The 24,299-nt window shown below is 55.2% G+C and overlaps 2 protein-coding genes across 2 annotated transcripts in view; one reads left to right on the top strand and one right to left on the bottom strand.

Annotated features, from left to right (window-relative positions):
• The window catches only part of MAPKAPK3 (MAPK activated protein kinase 3), a 29,173-nt gene extending 16,972 nt beyond the window's left edge, over nt 1–12,201 (bottom strand). Inside the window, exons 1-2 of the mRNA XM_037797162.1 lie at nt 12,087–12,201; nt 11,539–11,815 (exon numbers count right to left, since the gene is read on the bottom strand). Of these exons, the coding sequence (XP_037653090.1) occupies nt 11,539–11,763 (225 nt within the window). The 5' untranslated portion in view covers nt 11,764–11,815; nt 12,087–12,201. The remainder of the gene's footprint in view (nt 1–11,538; nt 11,816–12,086) is intronic.
• A 6,384-nt stretch (nt 12,202–18,585) lies between these two features.
• On the top strand, nt 18,586–23,973 carry CISH (cytokine inducible SH2 containing protein). The gene is made up of 3 exons (XM_037797152.1): nt 18,586–18,818; nt 21,877–22,100; nt 22,375–23,973. The coding sequence occupies exons 1-3, from the start codon at nt 18,799–18,801 to the stop codon at nt 22,905–22,907; spliced, it is 777 nt and encodes a 258-aa protein (XP_037653080.1). The 5' UTR covers nt 18,586–18,798; the 3' UTR covers nt 22,908–23,973.
• Nucleotides 23,974–24,299: the final 326 nt, after the last annotated feature.

Genomic DNA, 24,299 nt, shown 5'->3' with positions numbered 1-24,299 from the left:
ACGTCCTGTCCTCCATCTCACCCTGTCCGTTTACTTCTCCTCCTCGGAGGCTCAATTCCAGGGAGACTGACTCACATGATGCCACTGACCCCAAATGCCCAGACCCCACCAGATATCCAGGGAATGATCAAAAGTCAGGTCAGTGTTAGTGTCCTCTTCATAATGACAACTCCCTGGGGCATGGCCAGCACTGGGCTGCCCACAGAGCTCAGTTGCAGATGCCACCTTGTACAGTGCTCGCCACATCTGGAGAAGAACTAGAACCATACCCTTTACCTGTGGGGAAACTGCAGCTCCAAGGGGCTAAGTGACTTGCCCAACATCATACAGCTGGGTAGTGAGAACCAAGATGTAAATTCAGACGTGTCTGCTCTTAGGCAGTGGGGACCACGCAGACAGCTGCTGTGCCCCTTTTCCAAGCATCACGGGGCTTGGGGTGAACAATCAGCCCCCAAAACCTGTCCTAGGGAAACAAACCAGGAAGACCCACCCTTCTCCTTCCCAGAGCTTGTCCCTCCATCCCTGGGTCTGAGCCAGGCTCTGCTACTCGGGCACTGTTACAAAGATGGCAGATATTCACAGAGTCCCTGCCATGTGCCAAGCATGTTATGCCCATCTGCTCTTGCCTTTCAACAACTACATTTTTAACCACCATCTTCAGCTGAGGAGAATGAGATTCAGGGAGGTTTTGTGACTTCCCAAGGTCACCTGGCTTGCACTCAGCCACCTCCAAGTCAGGGAGTCCTTTGAGAGCCAGGATCCAAATCTCATCCCCAGGGAGGCCTATCCATTTGACAGCCCCTTCCTGACTCCTACAAACATTTACTGATCCTGCCTGGGGGCCAGGCCTAGAGCTGGGGTTGGGAATGCTGCCATAGGAGTTCTGCCTCTACAGGTGAGTCAGTCGGATGCTGGATGAAAACATAGGCCTGGAGAACTGGTCTCTTCTCTCCCCTTCTCCTCTCTTTCCAAGCCAAAACCTGGCAGAGCAGGTGAGACAGGGAAGGGCAGTCCCTCCCAAGGGAACTCAGGAGTAAGGAGGGTCCCAAATAGCATCCCCTCCAGGCCAAGACCAGGGAATCTGACAGGGAGAGCTGACTGGCTGGGAGCCTCCCTGACCACCTTCCACCAGAGTCCTGGCAGGAGAGGGGGCAGCTGAGGCTCCACGCCCTATGTCTCTCCATGAAACTCTGCCAACAGGAAAGCCATCACACATTTTTGGAATTGTCAAGTCTTAGGAAAACAAGATGCTCTAGCTTGCTAAATTTTAATGGCCTCAGTTTATCTACTTCCAACAAACTGCCACTGACAACCTGGAAACAAAGGCGTAATCTCAAGTCTGGGGGTTGGGGATTTCCAGGAAAGAGGGGACTGAGCTAGACTCCAAGGCAGGGAGTGGGGGAGATAGTGGGGCCATGAGTGCTAGGTGGGGTGGGCCCAAGTGGTCCCAGTGCCCCAGGCCAGGGACAAAGCACTGTGCAGGACCAGCTGTGGACACAGGGCTTGGGGTCAGATAGACCAGGATGCAGAGGCTAGCTCTGTGCTCTGCTCACCTGCTCACCCATGGTCTTGGGCAGGCCATTCAACATACCTGAGCCTCACTGACCCAATATGGAAAAAGTAGACAGTGTCAGCTCTTATGTCCCTGCATGGTCATGAGGATGAAATGAAAACATACACCCAGAGCTCATGGTATCATAGTGCCTGGCATGTATGGAGCTCTCAGCAAGGGAGCTGGGCATCACGGATAGAAATGGGCCTCGAGGTTTGTTTGAGGCCCCCTAGCCCCAGGATTCCACTGGGTCTTGCCCTGAGATGGTCTTCCACTCTTCCCCTCCTTGTCCTCCAGAACTGAGGAAAATCCAGGCCTAGCCTTTGGGACCTGGGGGCAGATCACCTCCAACCCAGATGGTCACAGGGAATGGTCTCAAACTGGGGCCAGGCCAGGCTTCTCAAAAGTGGACTGAAAATCAAGGGCCTATAGATCCAGCTCTGCTGTGAAAGGCTCACTGAGGAGGAGGCAGAATCTCCAGGGTGGGGAGAGGGTGGCCTAGGAATAGCAGATCTCAGTGGGGTGGGTGGGGAAACTTGGGGAGGGAGAGAAAGCAAGGCTGAGAACTGGGGACCTAAACCAGACAATTAACCCAACCCTCAACTTTGAGGGACTGGAAGAGAGGATGCATCCCACTTTCTGGGGCAGCTCCCCCACTCCCCAGGAGACAGATACCTTTGTGCCACTTACACTCCAGTCATCCTTTTGAGCAGTGTCCCCTTCTGCAAAGTGTGTGACCCTGGGCAGGTTGTTTAACCTCCCTGAGCCCCCGCTCTCCATCTGGGAAATGGGCACACACTCTTCTCACATGTGGCAGCAGAGAGGGGAGGGAGTGTAGGTAAGCCTGGGCCCCTCAGCACCTGTTTTACAGGTGGGGAAAGATGCCCAGAAAGAACTATGGCCTCCTCCTCTCCCCTCCCCTCCCAGGTTACATCAGAACCCCTTCCCTCAGATGCCAGATCCCTGCCTTCTGCCCCATCTACCCACAGACTTCCTACAGGGGTCTGGGGTAAGGCCACACAGGCCCCTCATGAGCCCCCTGAACTCATACTCACAGGGTCCAGGTTCTATTTCCTCCCCTACTTTCTCAGAGGAAAAACATGAATTTTTGTGTCAAAATCAGCTACATAATTTGTGAAACATTACCCTGGTTCTATTTTTTCTCCAACAGTGTAAAAATAGGACATTTCCATCATAAGACTGGAAAATTTTAGGAAACACAAGTGTTTTGTTCTAATCTCAAAGATAACGTCCCTTCAACAGTCCCTCTCATGGAGAGACCCCACCTTAGCCGTGGCGTCTGTGCCCCCACCCTACTTGGCACTTGTGCCACAGCGGATCATGCATAGCTGGCTCGGGGCTGCAGGGGCAGTGGCCACCTTCCCTGAGCAGGGGGTGACGCGGGCAGCTGAGGCCAGCTCTAGAGGGATGGAGCCCAGAACCCTCTAGCTCTCAGAGGAATGGCCGAGATGGGCTCCCTCCCACTGTAGGAGACATCACCCAGAGAAGACGACAAAGGACTAAGAAGTGGGGCTTTAGGGGGATGGGCAGGACCACCCCCCAGAGGTATGCTGGGAAACCCTAGGGAACCTTCCACGCCCCACCCCCACGCCCTCAGACTGCCCCGGCTGAGGCCAGCATTGTGCCTGCTCAGCATCTCTCCACTTTCCTTGGCTTCGTCCGTGTCCCTGCAGCTCCCCGCACAGGCCTGGCCGAGCAGAGGCAGCTACCACTCAGTCAGGCCCCTGCCAGGGTGGCTGGGCACGAGCAGTCCAGGCTTCCAATCTCCCTTGGCCCCTGGCCCCTCTCTCCCTCCTGCTCCTGTCCAATGGGAGCAATGGGGTTCTGAGGCCCTGATACCCAGCTGGCTCCTGAGAGACTTCCTAGTTTCTGATCACATCACAGAGCCAGGACCACAAGGAAGAGTCTAGGGGAAGAGAGGACCCACCCTCGAGGGGAATTGGGCAGTGCTCCTGACAGGGCTGAGGGACATCCCTGCATGGGAATGGGCCACAGTGACTCATCCCTACTCTCTCAGGCCTTCCTAGGGTGAAGATACACCCTGGTACCAGCTCAGGCTGACTCAAGGATTTAACTGGACCATGGAGTAGGGTGGGGAGGGGTCCTCAAACCTGAGCCATAACCCCAGAGCTCCTGTCCCTGGCAGAACACAGACTCTACTGGTGACATCACATGGCTGACTGTTTCCCTGGCAACAACACTCACTGGCTGGCCTGGAGAGGCATCTTGGGGCACCCTCTGGCCAGTCTCCAGGCTGCCCATCTACTTGGAAGAGCAACCTCCCACCTGCCTGCTTCTCTGGCACTGTCTATGGTCACTGTCCTCTAAATGGGTCTTCACAGCCAGAAGGGAGGCCCTTGTCAAGCGGAGCTCCAGCCCCTTATTTTACAAATGGCAGACTGCAGCCCAGCAGAAGGGCCCAGGCCTGGATCCTGGCTGAGCCTGCCATGCAGGGAGGGGTGGCTGAGAGCCAGGGTTTGGCTGCCACACAGGCTGTTCCAGCCCAGCCTGGGCATGTCCCCTCCATGTGACCCTGAGTGAGCACTTTGCCTTTCTGAGCCGCAGTCTCTGCATCCATGACATGGGGCTGGTAACACTCCATTCTTAGAGTCTGCTTGTCTGTGCTTAGCATGTAGGAAGCCCCCAGCAAGTGGATACGGCTGCTCCTATCCCTCCCCTCTCCCCACCTGCTGGAGAGCACAGAGAGTACCTGCTGGTTCCTCTGCCTCATTCTGAGAAGGGGGGTTTCTACAGAGCAAGCTATGAGACTGTCATGGAGGCTATGAATGGGGGTGATGGATATAGTGGAACACGGCCTGGACTCCTCGCACCCCTGAAAATAGTCTCTGTGCTTCACTGGGGTGAGGGGAGTCAGGTGCAGAGTGCAGGGGGAAGGTAGAGAATCAACGATTCCTGCTCTAAGCGAAACCCCCACTATTCCTACACAGCCCCACAGCTTGGATTTTAATCCCAATTACACATGGCATAATCCACTTTGTTCCAAAAGGGTGGAAAGGTGAGGAAGGGCCCAAGGCCTAGAGCTCCCTTCACCTCATTCTTTCTTGCCCTGCCAGGGGTTTGGGCTTGGAAGGGGGGGGCCTGGCAGCCAAGCCCACTTTGAAATCTATCCTGGTCCCACCTGGGCCAGCAGCCTGTGTGGAGGCAGCTACATTGGCTCTGAGAAGCCAGGGAATAATGCTGGCTGCAAATTGTTCCCAATCCTGGCCCCTGGGCAGGGGATGGTGGTGTTGGCTGTGGGCATCACACAGGGCCCAACCTACTGCTCAACCTCCCACCAGCCCAAGTGGCCAACAGCATGCCACAGAAAAATGCTCCTGGGCCACCCCACACGAGAGCCCCACCCTCTGAGAGGGGCTGCTGGCCTGTGCCCTCATAGCATCAACGACAGGGGTAGTTATGGCCACCAAGCTGAATTCTGCTCCCCGCCACTAGTTCAAGCCCCACACCCAGGGTTCAACTGCACCACAAAGATGATGGTTTGCAAAGGATACCAAAACTGCCTGTTGAACAAGGTCACTTGGGGAGAAAGTAGCAGAAAGAAACTCAAGTTCAGAGCCCTGCTCCTCCCTTAACCCCAGGCAGCCTCTCACGTGGGACCATAACACGGTCTCCAAAAGATTGGAGCAAAGGCAGCAGAACCAATGCTCTCCTGGGAAAATACTGGAGCCATGGGAGCCATGATTCTGCCAACCTGAAGCAGCAGAGCCACCTATGCAGGAAGTGCTTGGTGCATGCTCTTACGGGGCCAGGAGTGCTCAAACACCCACCCACCCCTCTCCTGGGCTGACCATTGTCCTCAGCTCTTGACTGGTGGCCATCACCCTTGGACACTCCACAGCCAGCTGCCAGGAACCCAACTGCTGCTCCTACCTAGGGGTAGGAGTATAAGCCCATGTCCCAAGAAGGCCCTGGGAGAGGAAGATGGGGATCCAAATAGGAAAACCGCTTTCCCAAATGCAAACCCCAGCAGAGACAGAACAGAGACCTTTGTTGTCATGGAGACAAGGATCTTCCCATGCAGCCTCAACAACAGCCCCTGCAACCCAGGAGCCCTGCAGCTTCCTGGCACCAGTGATCCACCAGGGTCCTAGTGATGTTAGGACAGAAAGCACTGGGAGGAGAGACAATTTCTGCTCCACACATTAAGGGAGGGCACCAGATACAGATATAGAGGCCTCTGGTGGGGGGAGGGTTGAGATCTGAGCCAGGGGCAAATAGGGAGAGTCACCCCTCTCCCACCCTTTTTCTCATCCTGAGCCCTATGCAAAAATCTCCTCAACAAAGCCCTCGAGTCCTTCCATGGCCCCCAGGACACACCACAGCTGAGTGGTCCAAACCAGCCACGTTGTTACAAATACTCTGTGCCCTCCTCTGTCAACTGCATCCTTCTCAGACTAGAGGCCTGGATTAAAGCTGGCAACCTATTCCAGGAAGACTCCTGGGGCTGGCCCAGCCCAGACAGTTTCCTGTCACCCACCCACCAGCCTCACTTCCTGCTTGTGGTGCTCTGGGCTCTGCTGGGCCAGCTTGCCCAGGACTCACATAGCCTGGAATGAGCCATGTGACCTTGCTGAGGTGGTCCAGCAGCCGCCATTGTCCTCATGTGCTGGCCTCATGGGAATGCTACCTGTCCACTCCACACAGTGAGCAAGACTGGGCAGAAGGGGGCAAACGCCACCAGCAGCATCATTCAGGGCTCAGCTAAGGCCGCTGGGGCTCCCAGATACTCTGATCCATGGAGGACAATGCCAGCATCCTTCCAAGGACCAAGTCTCCCATGTGCACATGGACTTGCAGGAGCCATGGAGTGACTCAGATGCCCAGGCTCCCAGCCCAGCCCTGCCACTCTCCAGCAGTGCACCTTGGGCAAGTGGTTCAGGTCTCTGAACCTCAGTGTCCTCATGCATAAAACAGGAAGGTCAGAAGTTAGTAAGACAACATGTATCATATGTTGGGCACAGGGCCTGTTAAAAAATACTGGAAAACTGTTAGCCATTTATGAGAGTATTAGAATCCACAGCACCAAGGCCTGGATCCTAGAGAACTGGCTTCTGATCCTGGATGGGGTGGGGAAAAGATCCCAGAAGCCCCAATGGAGGGGATCCTGACAATAGGCTCAGAGTGTAGTTTTTAAAGCCATGAGCAAAGCCAGCTAGGGATGTGGCATGAAGCATCTCAAAATAATCAACCCCTGCCTAAAATTCCACCACTAGAGATGCATTTCTTAGGGTTGAATGCCCTCCCTAGGTTCCTTGTTTAAAAAGCAGATTATACCCTGCAGTTCAGAAGACTCAGTATGGTGTCACACGACCTCCTCAGCTTCTTTCCTGCCAGGCGAGGGGCCACCTGGGAAGAATCCCAAGTGCGCTGAAACCACTTCCGGGGACTCTGTTGTACAAGGCCACCAGCCCTTCCACGTGGTTTCTGATTTGTTGACTAGGTGACAAGTGGCCCCAAAGAGGCTGACCTGACCAGTCTGGAGTTGGTAGATGAAGGGGCGGCGGCTGCCAAATGAGCAAGCGCCTGGCTGGCCTGACTGCCCCACCCAGCCTCAAATCCAGTTCAGCAGCACCAGCCCATGTTACAATGGGCACCCTACCCCCCAGGCAGGGTGAGGCATCCAGGATTCCGGGCACTGGGTCCACTGACCTCCAGTATCTGCATCTGGCTCACATTTTCCTTCCACTTGGCATTTTGATTGGAGAGAGCCCCTCTGCCCACTTCTCAGAGGTGGGGCCAAAATAGCAGGTAGGGGGCAGAAATGGCCTCACCAATGGGCATTTCCTTGAGGCCTATGGGTTCTCTTTAGGGGATATGTTGAACTCATTTGTGAATTCATAGGCCACAGTACAGGAGAAACAGAGAGCATTTGTGGCTTCTCTATGAGAAGCAATCAAAAACCCCTCTCCTATAGAGAAAGAGAAATCCAGAAGAAGTCCAGCTACCAGTGCTGCTTCCAAAGCTTGGAGAGGCCAAAGCATGACTATTTCAATAAGCATTGATGAGTCCCTACTGTATACCAGGTGTACATAAGGTGAACCTTGCTCAGGTTTTGGTGACACGGGTTCAGGTAAGCACCTTCTATGGCTCAAAAGGATCCAGGTGCTTCAAGGGAGCCAAAGCTAGGGGCTCCAGACAGCTTCCTGGAAAGGCGAGCATTGGGGCTGAGCCTTGACAGGCAGAAAGGGATTTTCTGGTGCAGGAGAAGAAAAGATGCACCCATGGTAGGAGAGGAAGGTGGGCTACATTGCAGAGGCCTTGAATGCCATACTTAAAATGTGTAGTCAAGTCCTCAAGTCACTGTGTGACCTCGGGCAAGGTCTCCTCTTGATTTCCAGAGCTTAGTTTCCTGTCTGTTGGAATAAATGTGCACTCTTCTGTGTTGAGCTGTTGGTCATCACTGAGATCCCCTACATGGAGCACACAGAGCAGAGTGTGGCTCACAGCAGGCACCTGAGCCAGCACTGTGTCACTGAGTGGAAAGGAAATGTCCCAGGAAAGACAGTCCAGCAGCCCTCCTTCACCCCCTCGATCCTGGGCCCAGGAGGAAGACACTGTCTTCAGGGACTTGACCCAGACGACTCTGCAGGGGTCTCCTGGGCATGTGGATTCACCACCCACTGCTCCACTCTCCTTGGTAGAAAAGGGAACAGGAGGTCACTGGGGGCCCATGGAGGCCTCCAACATGCTCCAGAGGGCAGAGGGGAAAGGCCCGTGAGACAGGGGCAGGAGGGAAGAACCCACCTCTTCTCCCATGTGCAGACCCCATTTGTCTCCTCAAGACCTCTTGTTGCTTTTATTTAGAACTTAGCGCCATGGTCATTTCTGCATGCCAGGAAGCTGAAGACCACAAATGGCTGGGCAGGAAGTCAGGAGGAACAGAGATTCTGGCCACTCTCCCCCAGTCAAGCCATGCGACTTCTGACCCCTCACTTGGGGTCCCAATTGCTACATAAGTGATAAGTTTTTAAGATTTGAGGGGCTGGGTCTTGGGTATGGTGGGAAGACTTACGGGCAATAGAGAGGGGTAAAGCTGTCCCCAGCTAGGGCTGAAGCTGAGGGGTACCATTTAACAAGAGAGGCCTGGGGGGGAGGGGGCTCAAGCAAGAGGACAGGAGGAGACAGTCCCCTGTCCCCCAAAATGTTCTCTCCTGTGGTGGACAGTCCCAATACTACTCAGCACTTCGGTTCCTGTTGACAGGACAGCAGAGAGTGCTTGGGGTAGAATGGAGAGTGGAATGACTGCAAGTGTGATGGAAGCTGGCCTTGGGAGGGAGCAGCTGAGCGTGAACGAGGCCAGGGTAGACCAAGTGGGTGGTCAGAGGCTGAAGGAAAGGGGAAGAGGCCCAGCTCCCCAGGAGGGAGGGGTCTGCTCCTCCAAGGCCCACACAAATAGCAAAGCTACAGGGGCGGCAACCACAGCTCTTCCTGTTTTATGAGTGCGTGCTGTGCTCCAGGCTTGGTGCTAAGCACTATCTGCCATCTCATGCAACGGGGGGTGGACCACCAGGAAGGGCAGAGATAGCCTGAACAAGTCTAGCTCATCCTGGACTAGAGCCTGGGCACGCTATAAGATGAGACAAGCCAGCCTGCAGACCTGGTGGGTAGCTCCAGAGAGGTAGAAGGACATCAAACAGTGCTATGGCCTCTACCAGGCTGAACTAGCACAGCATAGGAGAGCACTAGGCAGAAGAGGAGGGAAGGCTGGGACTCATCCGTGAACTGGCTGAGCTCCTTGGGCCCAGCCCTGCTCATGTGCCAAGGTCCCCAGGTCTTGACCAGGGAGCACTTGGGAAGCATTAGATGAGGGGCAGAGGATATGAAGAGAGGAGAAGCCACCTCCCTCCTTGTGGCTATAGCCACTTGTGGTATAGATACAATGACTGTGCCCAGCTGGCTCTTGATGAGGCCCAGAGTCTCCCAGCAGCCCAAGGGGCTGCCTTGGGAAGTGGTAAGGACCTGGCCTAGCTTGGTGCGGGCATTCAGGCTTGGTCACTTGGGTGGTGGAAACCAAGAACAGGAAGGTGCTGGAGGGGAGACCACATGTAATCCATACCCCCTTTGAGAAGGCCTATTTGGAGCCAAGTCCCAAAGCTTCCAAGCCAGTAGCCTGAGTCATATTCACCACTAAAGCCTAAAAGGGGGACAGAGGAGAACCTGCTCTGGGCCTACCCCAGTTCCCACTCTAGAACAGGGAGAACACTGAGGCCCTAGATTTGAAGGGAGGTGCTTTGGAAGTTGCTATAGTCAGAAAACAGAAGTTTCCCCAAGTCACTCAGGGGAAGTCACAGAGACAGACAGACATAGTGCCTGTAGGGAACGGGCTAGGCCCAGCCGACACTTCCAGCTGGTGCTGCCTGGGTTCACAAAACTTTGGCCTCCTATCCCATGCCCGTCTTGTTCATGACATCTGGAGCTCAGAGCTCAGCCCTGGCTCACAGGCCCAAACCCTTGGTGTTGAAAAATGGTTCTCGGACTTCAGTCAGCCACTCGCCTATCCAGATTGCCTCCGGCCCCAGCACAGGCAAAGGGGCTAGGATGGAGCCCAGGAACAGGGTGGGGACTCCCACCCCCCATCTTCATCCCCTTCAGAAGAACCACTTTCTCCCTGAAGGACCCAGAGAATCCCCTGCCCAGGACTCTGAAAAGCCCACCTCCTCTGCCTCCCCTGCTGGGGTAACAGGCAAAGAAGCTATGCCTGGGTCAGGGCCCAGCCCTGAGCCCCCCGGGTCCATCCTCATGATTCCCTCCAAGGCCACCCTAGGGAGGCAAGCTTCTCTATCAGCCCTAGTGCCCCTGAGAAAGACACAAGGAACAGGGGCCAGCTTCCCTGCTCAGACACTTGCAGACCATTTGCCCTAAAAAAGTCCCATAGCCTTGCCAGGCCCTGCACCAAGTACTCTGCAAGCATCATCTCATTTCAAGTTCACATCACCCCTTATCTTTTCCCCTGAAGACAAGCGGAAATCTGGCTTCAAGAGCCCAGGACTTTGCCCAAGAGTTTGCAAATGTAGGGCAGAGATTAGAGCCACATCTGAGACTCTGCTCTCAGGCTTATAATCACGACTTCTATAAAATGGGAAGACATTTTGCCTGTACTTCTAATCTCCAGGAGCCACTCTCCCTTCCATGCTCCACCATCCAAGTGGCCTGCAGCACAGGGATTCTGGGTATTGGCTGGGGTCCTGGGTCCAGAACTGTGTGATTAAAGATAGAACCATGTGGCTAGATCAGCCGTTCCCAGATTCCCGATTCCACCTTTATCAAGCGAAACCTGGGCCAGGCCTCCAGGGAACCTGTGGTATGGTGTGGCTTGATGGCTGCCCCACTCTTTGTCCAGAACCAGGGTGGGTAAGGCTGGGAGCGGGGCCTGCCTCTTTCAAAACAGGTGTGTGACTCAGCAGGAGCCCATCAGCCGCCTCGCTCACAGGTGCAATGGGCTACCACTCCAGGGTCGTCTTGCCTACCTGTCAGCCCCGGGTAGTTCCCACTGCTGCAGTCCAGAACAGACCAGGGGCCACAGTCTGAACAAGGGCTCAGCCTCAGGCAGAGGGAAACTTGGATCCATCCTAGTTGTTGGAGCTTCTCACAGAAGGGGCAGTCAGTCTTAGTGAGGGCCTCCCCTAAGGCCTGAACACACATAGGCCCAGCCAGAGTCCCAGAGCCAGGAGGAACTCCTTCCCTGCTTCCGGGTGCAGCAGATCTGCCGGCACTGACTCCACCCCTTGCTCACTGGGGCACGCTGAGCTTAGCTATAGTAAGCCTTGGTTTCCCCATCTGTAAAGCAGGAAGGACCACCAGCCTGACCTCACAGAGGAGTATTAGGGTGAAATGTGATACTGAGCATAGAAGACTGAGTAGCATCTCTGGCCATAACTTATGCCCAGAGGCCTCTGCTGTTGGGACCTCCGGGTCACCTCGGGCTGTGTTGAGGGGTCACTGACCTTCAAGGCACACTTCTGCCCAGTGCACCGATGGAAGCACTCGAGCACCTTGCCATTCACACCCAGGCCCAGCACCTGCTTGGACAACCGGTAGTCATCAGTTACAGCGTACTTCTTCGGCTCCCGCCGCACCCCGAGGGCCAGAGCACCGCCCAAGCTGGGCCCGCTGGGTGCACCGGGCCGGGGCGCCGGCCCCCCCGGGTCCGCAGCTGTCTCGCCATCCATGGCCCCCACGGGGCGCTCAGAGGAGGCCCCAGCCTGGCGCGTCAAGAGGCACCTGGGGGAGAGGGGAAGAGTGAGTCCTGCCAGACTCCTCCAACACGGTCCAGCTCTGGAGCGTCTGTGCGGGCTGGGCTGTGGGCCGGGGACAGGACGGGACTAGCGGGCGAACCGCCTGGGAGAACCGCCGCGCGGCAAGGGGAGGTGGTCGCGCAGCCGGGCACAAACGAGTCCCGTCCCGGCACGTGTCAGGACGGAAAGGGGTCGGGCGCGGAGCGGCCGCGAGGTTCCTGAGGTGGGCCGCCGAGGGGGGCCCAGTGAGGGTGTACCTGGCGGCGGTGCACCTGGCGGCGGCTCTGGCGAGGGGCAGGGGCGGCGGTCGCGGGAGCCGACGGCTGCTGGGCGCCCTGGGCCGAGAGTCGCGCCGCCGGCGGCCCACGTGACCGCACCCCCACCCCCATCCCCGCCCGGGCGCGTCATTCGACTTGGGTCCCCGCTCGGTCAGCCTTAAAGGGCCAGGCGCGCCCCGGCAGGGTAGGGGGCGGTCCGCCGCCCCAGAGCGGGGGCAGAAGTAGGGGTGGGGTGGGGTCGCCCGGACTCTGGCTTCTTGAAGGAGAGGAAACATCCCGCGCTCCGGGAACCACCACGGGAGACCCCAGCGCGGGCCCAACCCCGTCCCGTCTTGGTCGTGCGAGAACCGGATTTTACAGGCGACCTAGGAAGTGGCTGCCCTGGACTTACTACTCTTGGAGCCTCAGGAATCCACCTGAGTCGGGTTATTTGCTCTGCAGGCTGCCAGGCGGCCCTCCGGGATGGCTTGTAAGGCCGGAAGCTTCCGACTTCCTTAGTCGTGGCCAACCGCCCGAGTATCCAACTTTTAGATTTTGCCAACATCCTGGGTGAAGTGTTTTCCTTTGATTTGCGACTTCCTAGTCTCTGATGTCTCTGGGCTTCTCTCTTCCCCTTCTGTGCATCTCCTGCTCAGGTCCTTGGCTCATTTTTCCCTTGGGGTGTCCTGTCTTTTTCGTTTTGATTGGCAGGATGGCTCCCCTACCCACTCCGGTCTGTTGACTGTCTATAGCGTTCTAGGACCAGAAATCCTAATTTCCATTTGGTCAGATCCATCAACTTTTCATCTTATAGTTTGGGACTTTCAGAGGTAGTGTTTAAAAAGTCTTCCCCTCCCACTAGTGCCACAAATATTCTCTCTTAACTTTATGGTTTCACTCCTGTATTTAGGTCTCTATTTCATTCTGAACCCACCCTAGACTAGGGTAAGCTCTTAAGTATTTAAGCCAACACAGGCTTCTAAACAAACCCTATTTTACACATGAGGAAACTGAGGCCCCCAGAGAGGAAACAATTTGTCTAGAGCCACAGTGTCGGGGACTGTCCCCTGGGGTATATCTGCATTGCTCCTGTGATCTTACACACACACACATTGAGAGAGAAAGAGAGAGAGAGAGAGAGAGAGAGAGGGAGAGTGTGTTGAGGGGCCGGAGGTAGCTGGCTTGCTACTTTCAAGTTGCAGCTCCCAATAGGATCCCTATGTGGGTCTCTGCTGCCATCTAGAGGCCACTGGTAGGACTGCAGCTTTCTTGGCCTCGGTTACACCAAAAAGCATTTAGGGCCCAACAGCCCCAGCACGAACACACATATGCTGCAGAAGCTCCCAGAAAGTGGTAACTTGTGCCCTTGTCCACACAAAGCTGCTCCTCCAGTGCTTGATGATTGTTCTGTGAGTAAACGAGTGGAGTGAGTGAGTGGGTGAGTGCTACAACTGTTGATGGGTGCCCGCTCTGTGCAGGCCTTGTGGAGGTGTGGGGGCTCTGACCCTGTCTGCTCCAGGCCACCTTCAGGCTAGTGGGGTGCAGTGGGCAGCCTCAAGGGTACCCTCAGCTGACCAGACTCTGGGTAGATGCTCTGCCCTGGCACCCCATGACCTTCTCACCATAACCAGAGGAGGGAGGGCTATACCTGTGGTGGTTTGGAGCGATGTGCCCCAGGAAAAGATGTCCTTAAATTTAATTCATTCCTGTGGGTGTGAACCCATTGTAACCAGGACCTTTTGATGAGGCCACTTCAGTTAAGGTGTGGCCCACCTCAACCAGGTTGGGTCTTAGTACTGTTACTGGAGTACTTTGTAAGAGAATGAAATTCAGACACAGAGAAAAGCCACAGGGAAGAAACAGCTGAATATCAACGGGAAGAGAATGGAGAGACTAGGAGACACTGCCATGTGCCTTACCAGCTAAGGACCAAGGATTGCCAGCAGCCAACTATAGAACACCACAGTTTTCTGGAAGGAAGCGTCACCTTGATGACCCTTGATTTGTACTTTTTCCCAGCCTCAAACCATGAGCAAATAAATTCCCATAGTTTAACCAGATCCATTTCGTGGTATTTGCTCAAGCAGCCTAGGAAAGTAAAACAGATTTTTGTACAGGAGAGTGGGGTGCTGCTACTACAAATACCAAAAATGTGGAAATGGCTTTGGAATTGGATAATGGATAGAGGCTGAAAGAACTGTGAGGTGCTTGATAGAAAAGGCTTAGACTGCTTTCAAGACACTGTTGGTAGAAAGATGGATGCTAAAGGTACTTCTGATGAGAAAATGATGAATGTGTTATTGGAAACTGGAGGAAAGGTGATCTTTGTTTTAAAATGGCAGAGAACTTGGCAAAATTGAGTCCTGATGACAGATGGAAGGCAGACCTTGAATGCGATGAACTTGGATAATTTAGGTGAAGAGATTTCCAAGCTAAATTTGTGAAGTGCTGCCTGGTTTCTCTTGCAGCTTATATTAAAAGATGAAAGAAAAGGGATAAACTGAGAACTGAATTCCTGGGCACAAAGAAACCAGAAAATAATGGTTTGGAAAATTCTAAGCTTCTGGAAAGAAAGTCCCCAGAAAATAATGCTCCATGAGAGGATTTAACTGAACATGGAACCAGTCAGAACTTTCCGTGCAAGTAGGACTAGAGGTACAGTCATCCAGGAAGGATCTGTGGAAAGTCCTACTGTCTGGTGGTGTGGACCCCTGTGAACTACATGCAAAACCAACAAATTTTTATTTATTTTTTGTGTGTGTGAGATTTGTATGAGCAGAACTGCTTCCAGCCTGGTCTAAAAGGGACAGAGAAGGGAGAATTTTTCCATCTCTACTTCAGCCAGCCAGCTTCTCTTGAGAAATTCATCAAAAACCCTCACTGGCATTCCTAGCTTGCAGCCTGCCCTGTGGACTTGCTTATCCCCACAGTCCTGTGAGCCAATTCCTATTTTTAAAAATCTCATAATATTTACATTATATCTCTATATATCCTGTCAGTTTTGTTTCCCTAGAGAACACTGACTCATACAGTACCCAACCCCTGCAGCATGACAGACAAACCCAGAGTGGTCCAGCGACCTGCCCAAGGTCAGCAGCTATCATGGCAGAACCCGGATCCCTGAGACAGCTCCAGGGCCCAGCTCTTACCCTCTACTATTCCCTCCTCTGGAGCCCTTTCCCGGTGTCCCTCCCCCGCCCCTCCCCATCCATGCGCTGTAAGCAGACGCTCACACACATTCACAGGTGCACACATGTACACACACAAGTTTTTGCACGTGTACTCATGTACACACATGTGTACACAGAGACTCACTCATTTATGCCCAGCTGGTACTAGGCCCTCTGTCTCTTAGCTCTACTTACAAATCTTATCCAAGATCTCAGAGCCTTAAAGGAAGCCCAGTGATTTGGAACTTCTGGAACTTGAAGGTAGAAGAAAGAGTTGCCCTCTAGAGGCAACTGGTTTGGGTTAGGAAAGGCCAAGGCTAAGCAAGAGATCATTCTGGACCCTCTGAGTCCAAGTGAGCAGAGGGCTAGGCCGCTGAGGGTGGAGGCTGGCTCCTTGCCCCAGCCAAAGTCCTCTTGTTGCATACTGTGGTCTCTCTAAAGATGTCTCCTTTTTTAAAAATGGAATTAGAATGTGTTTCGGTTTGCAAAAGCTTCCGGAATGCAATATACCAGAAATGGATGGGCCTTTAACAATGGGGATTTATCAGCTTACAAGCTACAATTCTAAGGCCATAAAAATGTCCAAATTAAGGCATCAACAGGAAGATACTTCTCTGAAAACCGGTTATCATCAACTCCTCTGTCACATGGGAATGCACACGATGATGTCTGCTGGTCCTTCTCTCCTGGGTTTCATTGCTTCAGCTTCTGGCTTCTCTGTCTGTGGCTTTTTCTCTAAACTTCTCTGGATGTTTCTCTGTGAGCTTCCCTGAGCTCTCTGGGGTTATCTCTTTTAAAGGACTCCAATAAAAGATCTAAGACCAACCTTCGGGCAACCTAATCAAAAGTTCACATCTGCAATAGGTCTGCACCCACAGGAATGGATTAAAAGAACATGGCCTTTTCTGGGGTACATAATGGCTTCAAATCACCACAGAATGCAATCACTCAAAATGTATAATTGTATTTTTTTAAAGCTGGTCTCTTTTTTGTTAAAAATTTAAATTGCATAACTAAAACTTGCTATTGTAATTCATATCATACAGAAGTGTAAAAGGTAAGCAATGGTGGTACCTCTTGCCTGGTGATCCCCATAACCACTGCCTATGCTTTCACAGGCACACACATTCCCCATATAGGTCTATCCTAGACAAATGTTCTGCAGCTACTCGCTTAACTTGGACAGTCAGGACATGTGGTTTCCCTTTGCTGCTGGTGTTCCAAGGTCTAGAAGGGATGTCATTCCTCAGCCCAGCAACCATCTGCCATATCCACCTTCACACTGATGGGAGGATTTGGGCTGTGGGGTGCCTGGACCTGGGCACGAACAGGTTCGTGGTAGCTGTGTGTCCAAAGGGAAGGGAGCCTGAGGCCTTGGGAACAGCTCACAGTGGGCCAGAGGCCCCATAAGTGTAGGCGTGGGGATGGGGGGCTAAATACCCCCCCACATCTGGACTATCCTACAGGGGTTGGGGGGATTGCTTGCACATGGTGAGAGTCTAGAGACCAAATGAACTAGACTTTGGGGAAGGTACTGCAGTGGATTCTTGTGAACCGTCTTTTTCTTTGTGGGGAGGGGCAGGGGGATCCTACAGCAGTCAGTCACTAGGGTGCAGGGGAGGGGTTATCCTGGAAGGGATCATCGATGGAGAGATGGCAAGTGAGGTCACGAAAGGGAGTGCCGCTGGGTGGCAGTGTGGGACCAGCAGCCAGACCAGGGGTGCGTGGGGAGCAGCCAGGGCAAGAGAGGTGATATGAGATGGCCAGACGGACAGCTTCTGGCCCCGCCTCCTCAGGAAGGGGCTCCACTGGGCTATAAAAAAGCATCTCATCAGGAAACACTGACAAGTGGGCCCCTTGAAGACTTTTCTCATCTTAACTTGTTTCGCAAGTTTTTTTCTTTCAGGGCTCCTCCATACTGCCTCTGAGCAGGACAAGCTGAGTCCCATCTGCTCTCAAGAAGACCTGGGCACTTTCATTAAGGACTCTGACTGCTGCCATCCCTGCCCAGGGACCTGCAGTTCTCTTCATTTTCTGGGAACCTGGGGTTACCTAGGTGGGCCGGTGTGGGGGTGGGGATGGGGAGAGAAAGATGGACCCTGCTGCTGCGACAAGGTCCACTCCTCAGTCCTTCTGGCTAAAGGGCCCAGAGGAGGTGCACACAGCCCTATAATCCTACCAGATGCTCCCAGGTGGGTCCAGTGAACCAGAAGGTGGAGGGGTGTCTGGCATAGGGGGCTGGGCTGCTGATTCAGAGAGAGGATTAAACCCAGTCCTCTGTTTTCTAGCAAGGCATTTTGTTCCCTGGGGCTCAGTCTCCTTGCCTGCATAATGGGGGCAATAACAGCTGCTGAGGACTAAACAGCAGGCACTCTGAGTGGTTGGGAGCAGGTGTCACTGCTTTGCAAACTCTCTCCACCCCCACTCCTGTCTCTATTGCCCCACCTCCAAATTATTTCCATGAGTTTGGAGCTCTCTCCTTGCATTTTGGTCGGGGGGCACTGACCCAGAAACTGGACCATCTGGGGACTGACTATCCCACCTTCCCAAGTCAGTAGTCACTACTTCCCTGGACGGCAGGGCCCGGCTAGAAGCCAGCACCTGGCGGAGGCCGGATAGCCCTGCCTGGTGCAAAAGATTGGGTTGTGCTTCTCCCCTAACTCTCTCATAGTAAAAGTTCTCGCCTGAATACTTCTGGCTCTGCTGGCCGCAGACTCGACCCCCATAGGTCTGCTTGGATCTGCAGCCGCCCTGGGCACCCTGCCCCTCCTGTTCCTTCTCCAAACCGCCCGACTCCCCACCCCATTTCCACTCCTCGGGAATCCTGGGGGCCAGGCACAAGGGAGGGGGAGCTCGCACGCCTGAACAGAGTGGCTTACTGAAAGGACGGGCGGGGGACCCCGCCCCCGCCCCCGCGCTACCACTGATTGGTCTGTGAGATGAGGGGACCCGTCTCGGGGCAAGCGGAGAGCGTGAGGCAAGTGCGGGGGCGGGGGGCGGAGCCCAGACCCTTCCCAAGCTTCCCCAGGCCCTGCCCCCAGTCTTTCCCTGAGTTCTCCCTGTCTCGCCCGATTAGGTCGCGTCAGCCCCGGGTCCGCGCGCTGCAATTGGCCCACCCGAGCCCTCAGCTCCGCCTCCCTCTCTGGATTGGCCGGCGCTTATGTCCCCGCCCCCTTTTCCTGGAAAGTTCTTGGAAATCTGTCAAAGGTGTTTCCTTTCGTGGCCCGTCGTCCCTGACGCGAGTCCCGACGGCCCCGCTCTCGCCCCCGCCTCCCTCCCGGGCCCAGCCGTTCTAGGAAGACGCCGCTTCCGGGAAGGGTTGGGACACCGCGGACAAAAGATTAGGTGGTGGCTCGCCCCGCCCGCCCGTCGGGCCCGCCCCCCGCGCCCTCCCGGGCCGCCCTGACCGCCGTCTCTCAGTCTCCGCCCGCCGCCGGCGCTCCGCGGGAGCTCGCCCTTCGCGCGCTCTGCACACACAGGCTCCCTTCAGCCGCCGCCGACGTCCGGCTGAGCCCGCGCTCCAGAGCCGCTGCCGCCGGGACATGGTTCTCTGCATTCAGGGGTAAGCACGACTCTCCGCCTCCGCCCAGCCTGGGCCTCATGGGCCTCGTGCTCCTGGCTGGGTGTTGGGAAAGACTGTCGGGACGGAGCTGGCCGGGCAGGAAGGGACCTCGGGAGTGCGCGACTCTGGGGGGGCTGTGACAACACCCTTCCCACACCTCTGCTCACACTATGGGTGGGGAAACTGGGAGCCAGCCGGCTACGGGACGAACACACGGTGGCCTTAGCTTGGGTTCTGGCTGGAGCAGGTAGACACCGATGACAAGGAGTCCTCCGAGACGTGGCTCACCAGCCCAGACCTCCTTCTGGGGCCGGTGCTTGGGGAGACCACCCAGAGCGCCGGGGCAATGCCTCTACTCCAGCCTGTGCTGGCCTCCCTGCCTAATGGTGACCTTGGACTGGCCCCTGCCCCTCTCTGTCCAGGTATTCACCCTCCTGCCTGGAGCTAGCAGTTAGGCCCTTCAGGCCGGCACCCACTGAAACTAGCTACTCTTTGGAGAGTTGGCGTGGGACCCCACTGTCACCTCACCCATCCTCTTGTCCCCAGCCTGGGGTCCCAGTGGGAGAGGGACCTTGGCTCCTGTTTCCCTTCTCCAAATTTCCCAAAGACCTGGAGGGTTGAGGCTGATAAGATAGAGCCACTGTCTCAACTCAGCGCTCTGATACATCCCCCCAGGCCCTGAGCCTCAGCATCTCCTTCAACTAAGGGGGCAGATGCTCTCCAGACTGTTCTGACTGGAGGTCTGGAGGCTCCAGGGAGGTAGGAAGAAGGTATGAGTGGAGGCTCCATGCCCAGGGAGAGCCAGATGGCCCTGTGGCTGCTGTTATCAGATCTGGTGTGGTGCCAAGTGAGGGAGGGACGGAGGTCAAGTCTGATGTGCCCCTTGCTCTAAGCAACCCTCCGTTCAAGAGTTGCTGGGCAGACCTTACTTCTCTCTCATTGTCTCCAGCACTTGCCTTCCTTCTCTCTGACTTCTCTGACTCCTGACCACCTCCCCCCTGCCCTGCCCCCACTGTCTTCCTCCTCGGAACTCCCCATTCTGGAATCCCACAGCCTCTTTCACTTTGCCCAGCTAAGGGTCCCCTTGGAACCTCAGGGCCAATGTTGGATGTGGGGGAGCAAGGTTTTTAACAGATCCACACCCACACAGTCACACTAGCTGGTACCCTCCTGGGATGGGGGCAGGGATTCCTAAATGGTAGTTTCAAGTCTCAACTTTGCTGGGGGATCTCCCAGCTCTAGGGCTGAGTTCACCCCACTGGTGTGTGCCCTCAGGTGGGACTTACAGACTGGGCTCCATGGCAAATATACACATGCACAGGCCACCCACACCTGAATACTCCAGCTACTGCCACGACGACAACACAGCCATGGATACATCCCTGGAACTTGGGGGGACCAACACAACCAATCACACACCCACAGATACCACATATGCCTCAGTGGTGCGCACACCCACCTGCGGTACCCCTGCGGAGGCCTTGCTAAGCTGTCTGGATGTGGCAACCCCAGGGGCTCTGGCCAGCCAGCTGTCTACATACTGCCCGCAGGCAGGCCACCAGCTACGTCCTCAGAGCTCGGCCTCTCACGCCCTGAGTGAGATTCCAGAGCTCCTACAGTGCAGCCAGGGTAGGTGTGGAAAAGTACTGGGCAGCTATAATGTGCCAGAGTCATGTGGCCTCTTCTCCTCAAGAGTGATTGTGGGGCCCTGCTTTGTTAGAACACTCTAAGGGTCACCTATAACCTACCTGTCAGATCCAAGTTCTCTGCCTGCCCACCTCTCCCTACCTTACTTGGCACCATTTCCTACTTCCAGAGCTTTGCCCATCCTGTCACCTGTGCCTGGCATGCCTTTTCCCTACTCCTTCCTTTGTCCAGGCAGACTCAGCTCAAGAACTGGCAGAACCTGACTCCCCCATGATACCGTGCTTTTATGACTTTGGGTTATAATCACCCCCAGTGCCAGCTTCCCCAGACAGTCTGGTTGTCCTTGAGGGCAGGGCCCATGGTTTCCTTATCTGTGTCGTGAAGCCTGGGGATATATTTTGTAAGGAGTGCAGGAGGGACAGTGGCCCCTTCCTCAGGAAGCAGGCCCCACCATTCCCCATCCCCCACTCCCAGGGAGGAAGCCCCAGCATCTCCATGCTGGGCCTCCCCTGGAGGGTAGCTACTGCTCAGACTGGGGCTGATTCACCTCCCCCAACCCTGGCCCTCTGAGGGCATGATATTACCAAACCCCTCAGTGTCTGAGTGGGGAAACTGAGGCCTAGTGAGGAGCAAGGTTTGCACAAGATCGTAGGGTCTGGTATAGGAAAGCTGGCTTCCCAGGGTGGGATCTGGAATGTGGAATAAGTACCCTGCCCTTTGATGGAAACTCATATTTATGGGGAGGTGAGATTGACCAGTGGCTTCAGAGGCCACTGTCCACCCTGGACCTCTCAGCTGGGAGGAACGGAAGCCAGGATGGGAGTCTGACCTGTGCAGGTAGAGGCCACAAGCCCTGGCCAGAGTGGCCCCTACTCCTCTCCATGCGGGAGGCAGATTATGACCTCAGACCCCTTACCGTAATCTTAGGGCCTCTCGGGAGGACCCCAGGATGGCCCATCCCATGACTCCAGGATCAGTATCATTTAATCAGCCCACCTCAGCCCAGAGGGCACAAATGTGAGGTTCCTTTGCACTGGCTCCAGTCAGTGTGTCAGGGACACTGATCGGCCTCCGTGAACTAGAAATGCCAGTAGGGAATGATCTCTGGTTTTGGTTGATGCAAAATGGAGAAACAGACTAATTACTATTTAATAAATGCAGGAGGGTGGAGAAGAATCTTTCAAAAGAGGGACTGCATGTGGGTAAAGTGATAAGGGGGCTTCTGTAGTGATAAGTATATGTGTGTGGGGCGGGTAGTTCCGGGCCTATCAGTCCATGGGTAGGCAGAGAGGAAACTGAGGCTCATAATCAGTACTGGCCAGAGGTCATTCAGCCAGTCTAGGGCATAGGGAATCTCTTGAATTGAGGGCAGCACTGGGCCTCCACTCACTATCTGTTCACCCGCTTTCAGATCTCATCATTTGCTGGCGGTAGAGTGGATTGGGCAGCGGTCTCTACGGGCCCAGTCCCTGGAGCTGCCCAAGCCAGCCATGCAACCCTTGCCTGCTGGGGCCTTCTTGGAAGAGGTAGCAGAGGAGACACCAGCCCAGCTGGAGAGTGAGCAGCCCAAGGTGCTGGACCCCGAGGAGGATCTGCTGTGCATTGCCAAAACCTTCTCTTACCTTCGGGAATCTGGTGAGTCTGAGGCGAGGGGAGGCGAGCCCTGTCCTGGGAAGTCTGAAGCGTGTGGCATGGCCTTGTCCTGGGGAGTCTCACTGGGGAAACTTGGTTCTACCCTGTTGCATCTGATTTGGGAAGCATGGCCCATCCCAGGAGAGTCTGATGGAGGGGGTACAGCCCTCCCTGGTGAAGTACAAGTGGGGAGGCACAGCCTTATCCTGCCCTGGGTTGGCGTCCCCAGTTCATTTCCACTGTGACCAATTCCTCGGCCCCCTCTTCACTTACTCAGGCTGGTATTGGGGTTCCATTACGGCCAGTGAGGCCCGACAACACCTGCAGAAGATGCCAGAGGGCACGTTCCTAGTACGCGACAGCACCCACCCCAGCTACCTGTTCACGCTGTCGGTCAAGACCACCCGCGGCCCCACCAATGTGCGCATTGAGTATGCCGACTCCAGCTTCCGCCTGGACTCCAATTGCCTGTCCAGGCCGCGCATCCTGGCCTTCCCGGACGTGGTCAGCCTTGTGCAGCACTATGTGGCCTCCTGTGCTGCCGATACCCGCAGCGAAAGCCCTGACCCTACCCCTCACCCAGCCCTGCCTACCCCGAAGGAAGATGTGCCCAGTGACCCAGCACTGCCTGGCTCCATGGCTACTGCTGTGCACCTGAAACTGGTGCAGCCCTTTGTGCGCAGAAGCAGTGCCCGCAGCCTGCAGCACCTGTGCCGCCTTGTCATCAACCGGCTGGTGTCTGACGTGGACTGCCTCCCGCTGCCCCGGCGCATGGCCGACTACCTCCGACAGTACCCCTTCCAGCTCTGACCAGCCTTACCCAGCCACACCCAGGAGAGGACAACAGCCCCAGCTGGACCTGGGCTCCTGCTTTCCCTCCTCCAGTCATCCTTGTGCCTTCGTGCATTGGCAGCTGGACTGGGAAGAGCCAGCAGGCATGGTGGAGGTGGGGGGCGGGGTGTAGTCATGCAACTTGGAGGTCAGCACCCCCAGCCCCCAGGTGGCTCCATTGTGGTGAGCCATGTCTCAGAGAAGAGGGAGACGATGGGCAGGACTTTGTCTCACCTGGTGGGCTGGGCCCAGGCCCTTGCTCAGTTGCCTGCCCCCATCACCTGCACTGCATAGACTTCCCCAGCCTTGGCTCCTCAGTCTGCAGGGTAGGGCAGGCCCCCTCCTTCCAGCCAGCCTCTGTCTCAGGGAGGATGACAGTCGGAAGAACTAAGGTTGACAACTGAGGCAGGGGTGGGCAGGCCAACCTGGAAGACCGCACACTTATACAGTATTTATTTATTTATTCTCCTTGAGGGTGGTCTCAGGGGCAACCTGACTGCATGTCTGCCTTGAGCCCCCTGGTGGCCTGGAGTCCCTGGCTCTGCCCTGGCCTCTCTGGTTCCTCTGCAGAGACTCATCCTGAGACCTGCTGCTGGACCCAAGCCAGTCCTGGACGTAAGCTTCAGCTTCACCTGTGAACACCCTCTTTTGCCCCTGTCTGTCTTGGGAGGGTAGGCAAATGGACAAAAAAAAAAAAAAAAGAAGAAGCCAAAGCCTCAGTCCCCAGCAGAACCTGTCATTTACCCCCTCGCAGGGTAGAGCCAGGTCTGTACAGAGCTGGTCTCACCGTGGGGCAGCCCCTGCGTGGGCATGTGTGTGCTGTGTCAGGAAAGGGCTGCTAGTTTGGGGGCTGCCACTCTGGCTCTGCTGGGTCTGCTTCCTGCCCTTCCCTGGAACCCTGGGAAGGCACCTGCATGTGAGACAGAAAAATACACATCTGATAAGATTTTATAAAATAACTGTTTTAACAAAAAACCCAGTTTGATAGTCCTTTTTTCTTCCACTAGTTTTTCTGTAAAGACAATAAAATTGCACCTTTTATTTATGGAGCCCTCAGTGGGGGCCTGTGATGAGTTCTGTATACAGTTTATCCCCTTTGATCTTATCATTCGCCCCCATTTTATAGATGGGCCAAACAAGGCCCAGAGACCTTATGTGGCTGAGTAGGCCCTGCCAGAAGCTCATTGAAGAACTGGGGAGACAGGAAGCAGCCTTTCCCTCTGATTTCCCCTCTTTCCCTTGGGGATGGGAGGCAGGAAGTGAAGGCCTACAGGGTCCCTGTCCAGGCCACTGTGGGTAGGGAGTGATGGCAGAGAAACATCAGACTCCAGAGATTTGTCTCCTGGAGATGCTAATTCAAGATTGAAAGTG

This window comes from Choloepus didactylus, chromosome 1 (genome assembly GCF_015220235.1).
Source record: "Choloepus didactylus isolate mChoDid1 chromosome 1, mChoDid1.pri, whole genome shotgun sequence".
Classification (NCBI taxonomy): domain Eukaryota; kingdom Metazoa; phylum Chordata; class Mammalia; order Pilosa; family Megalonychidae; genus Choloepus; species Choloepus didactylus.
This window is presented reverse-complemented; position numbering and strand designations above follow the sequence as displayed.

Excerpts from the sequence above, each read along its gene's own strand:
- CISH (XM_037797152.1), top strand. The coding sequence starts at position 18,799 with ATGGTTCTCTGCATTCAGGG. Across the intron at positions 18,819-21,876 it reads ATGGTTCTCTGCATTCAGGG|ATCTCATCATTTGCTGGCGG; the intron begins GTAAGCACGACT and ends ACCCGCTTTCAG. Across the intron at positions 22,101-22,374 it reads CTCTTACCTTCGGGAATCTG|GCTGGTATTGGGGTTCCATT; the intron begins GTGAGTCTGAGG and ends TCACTTACTCAG.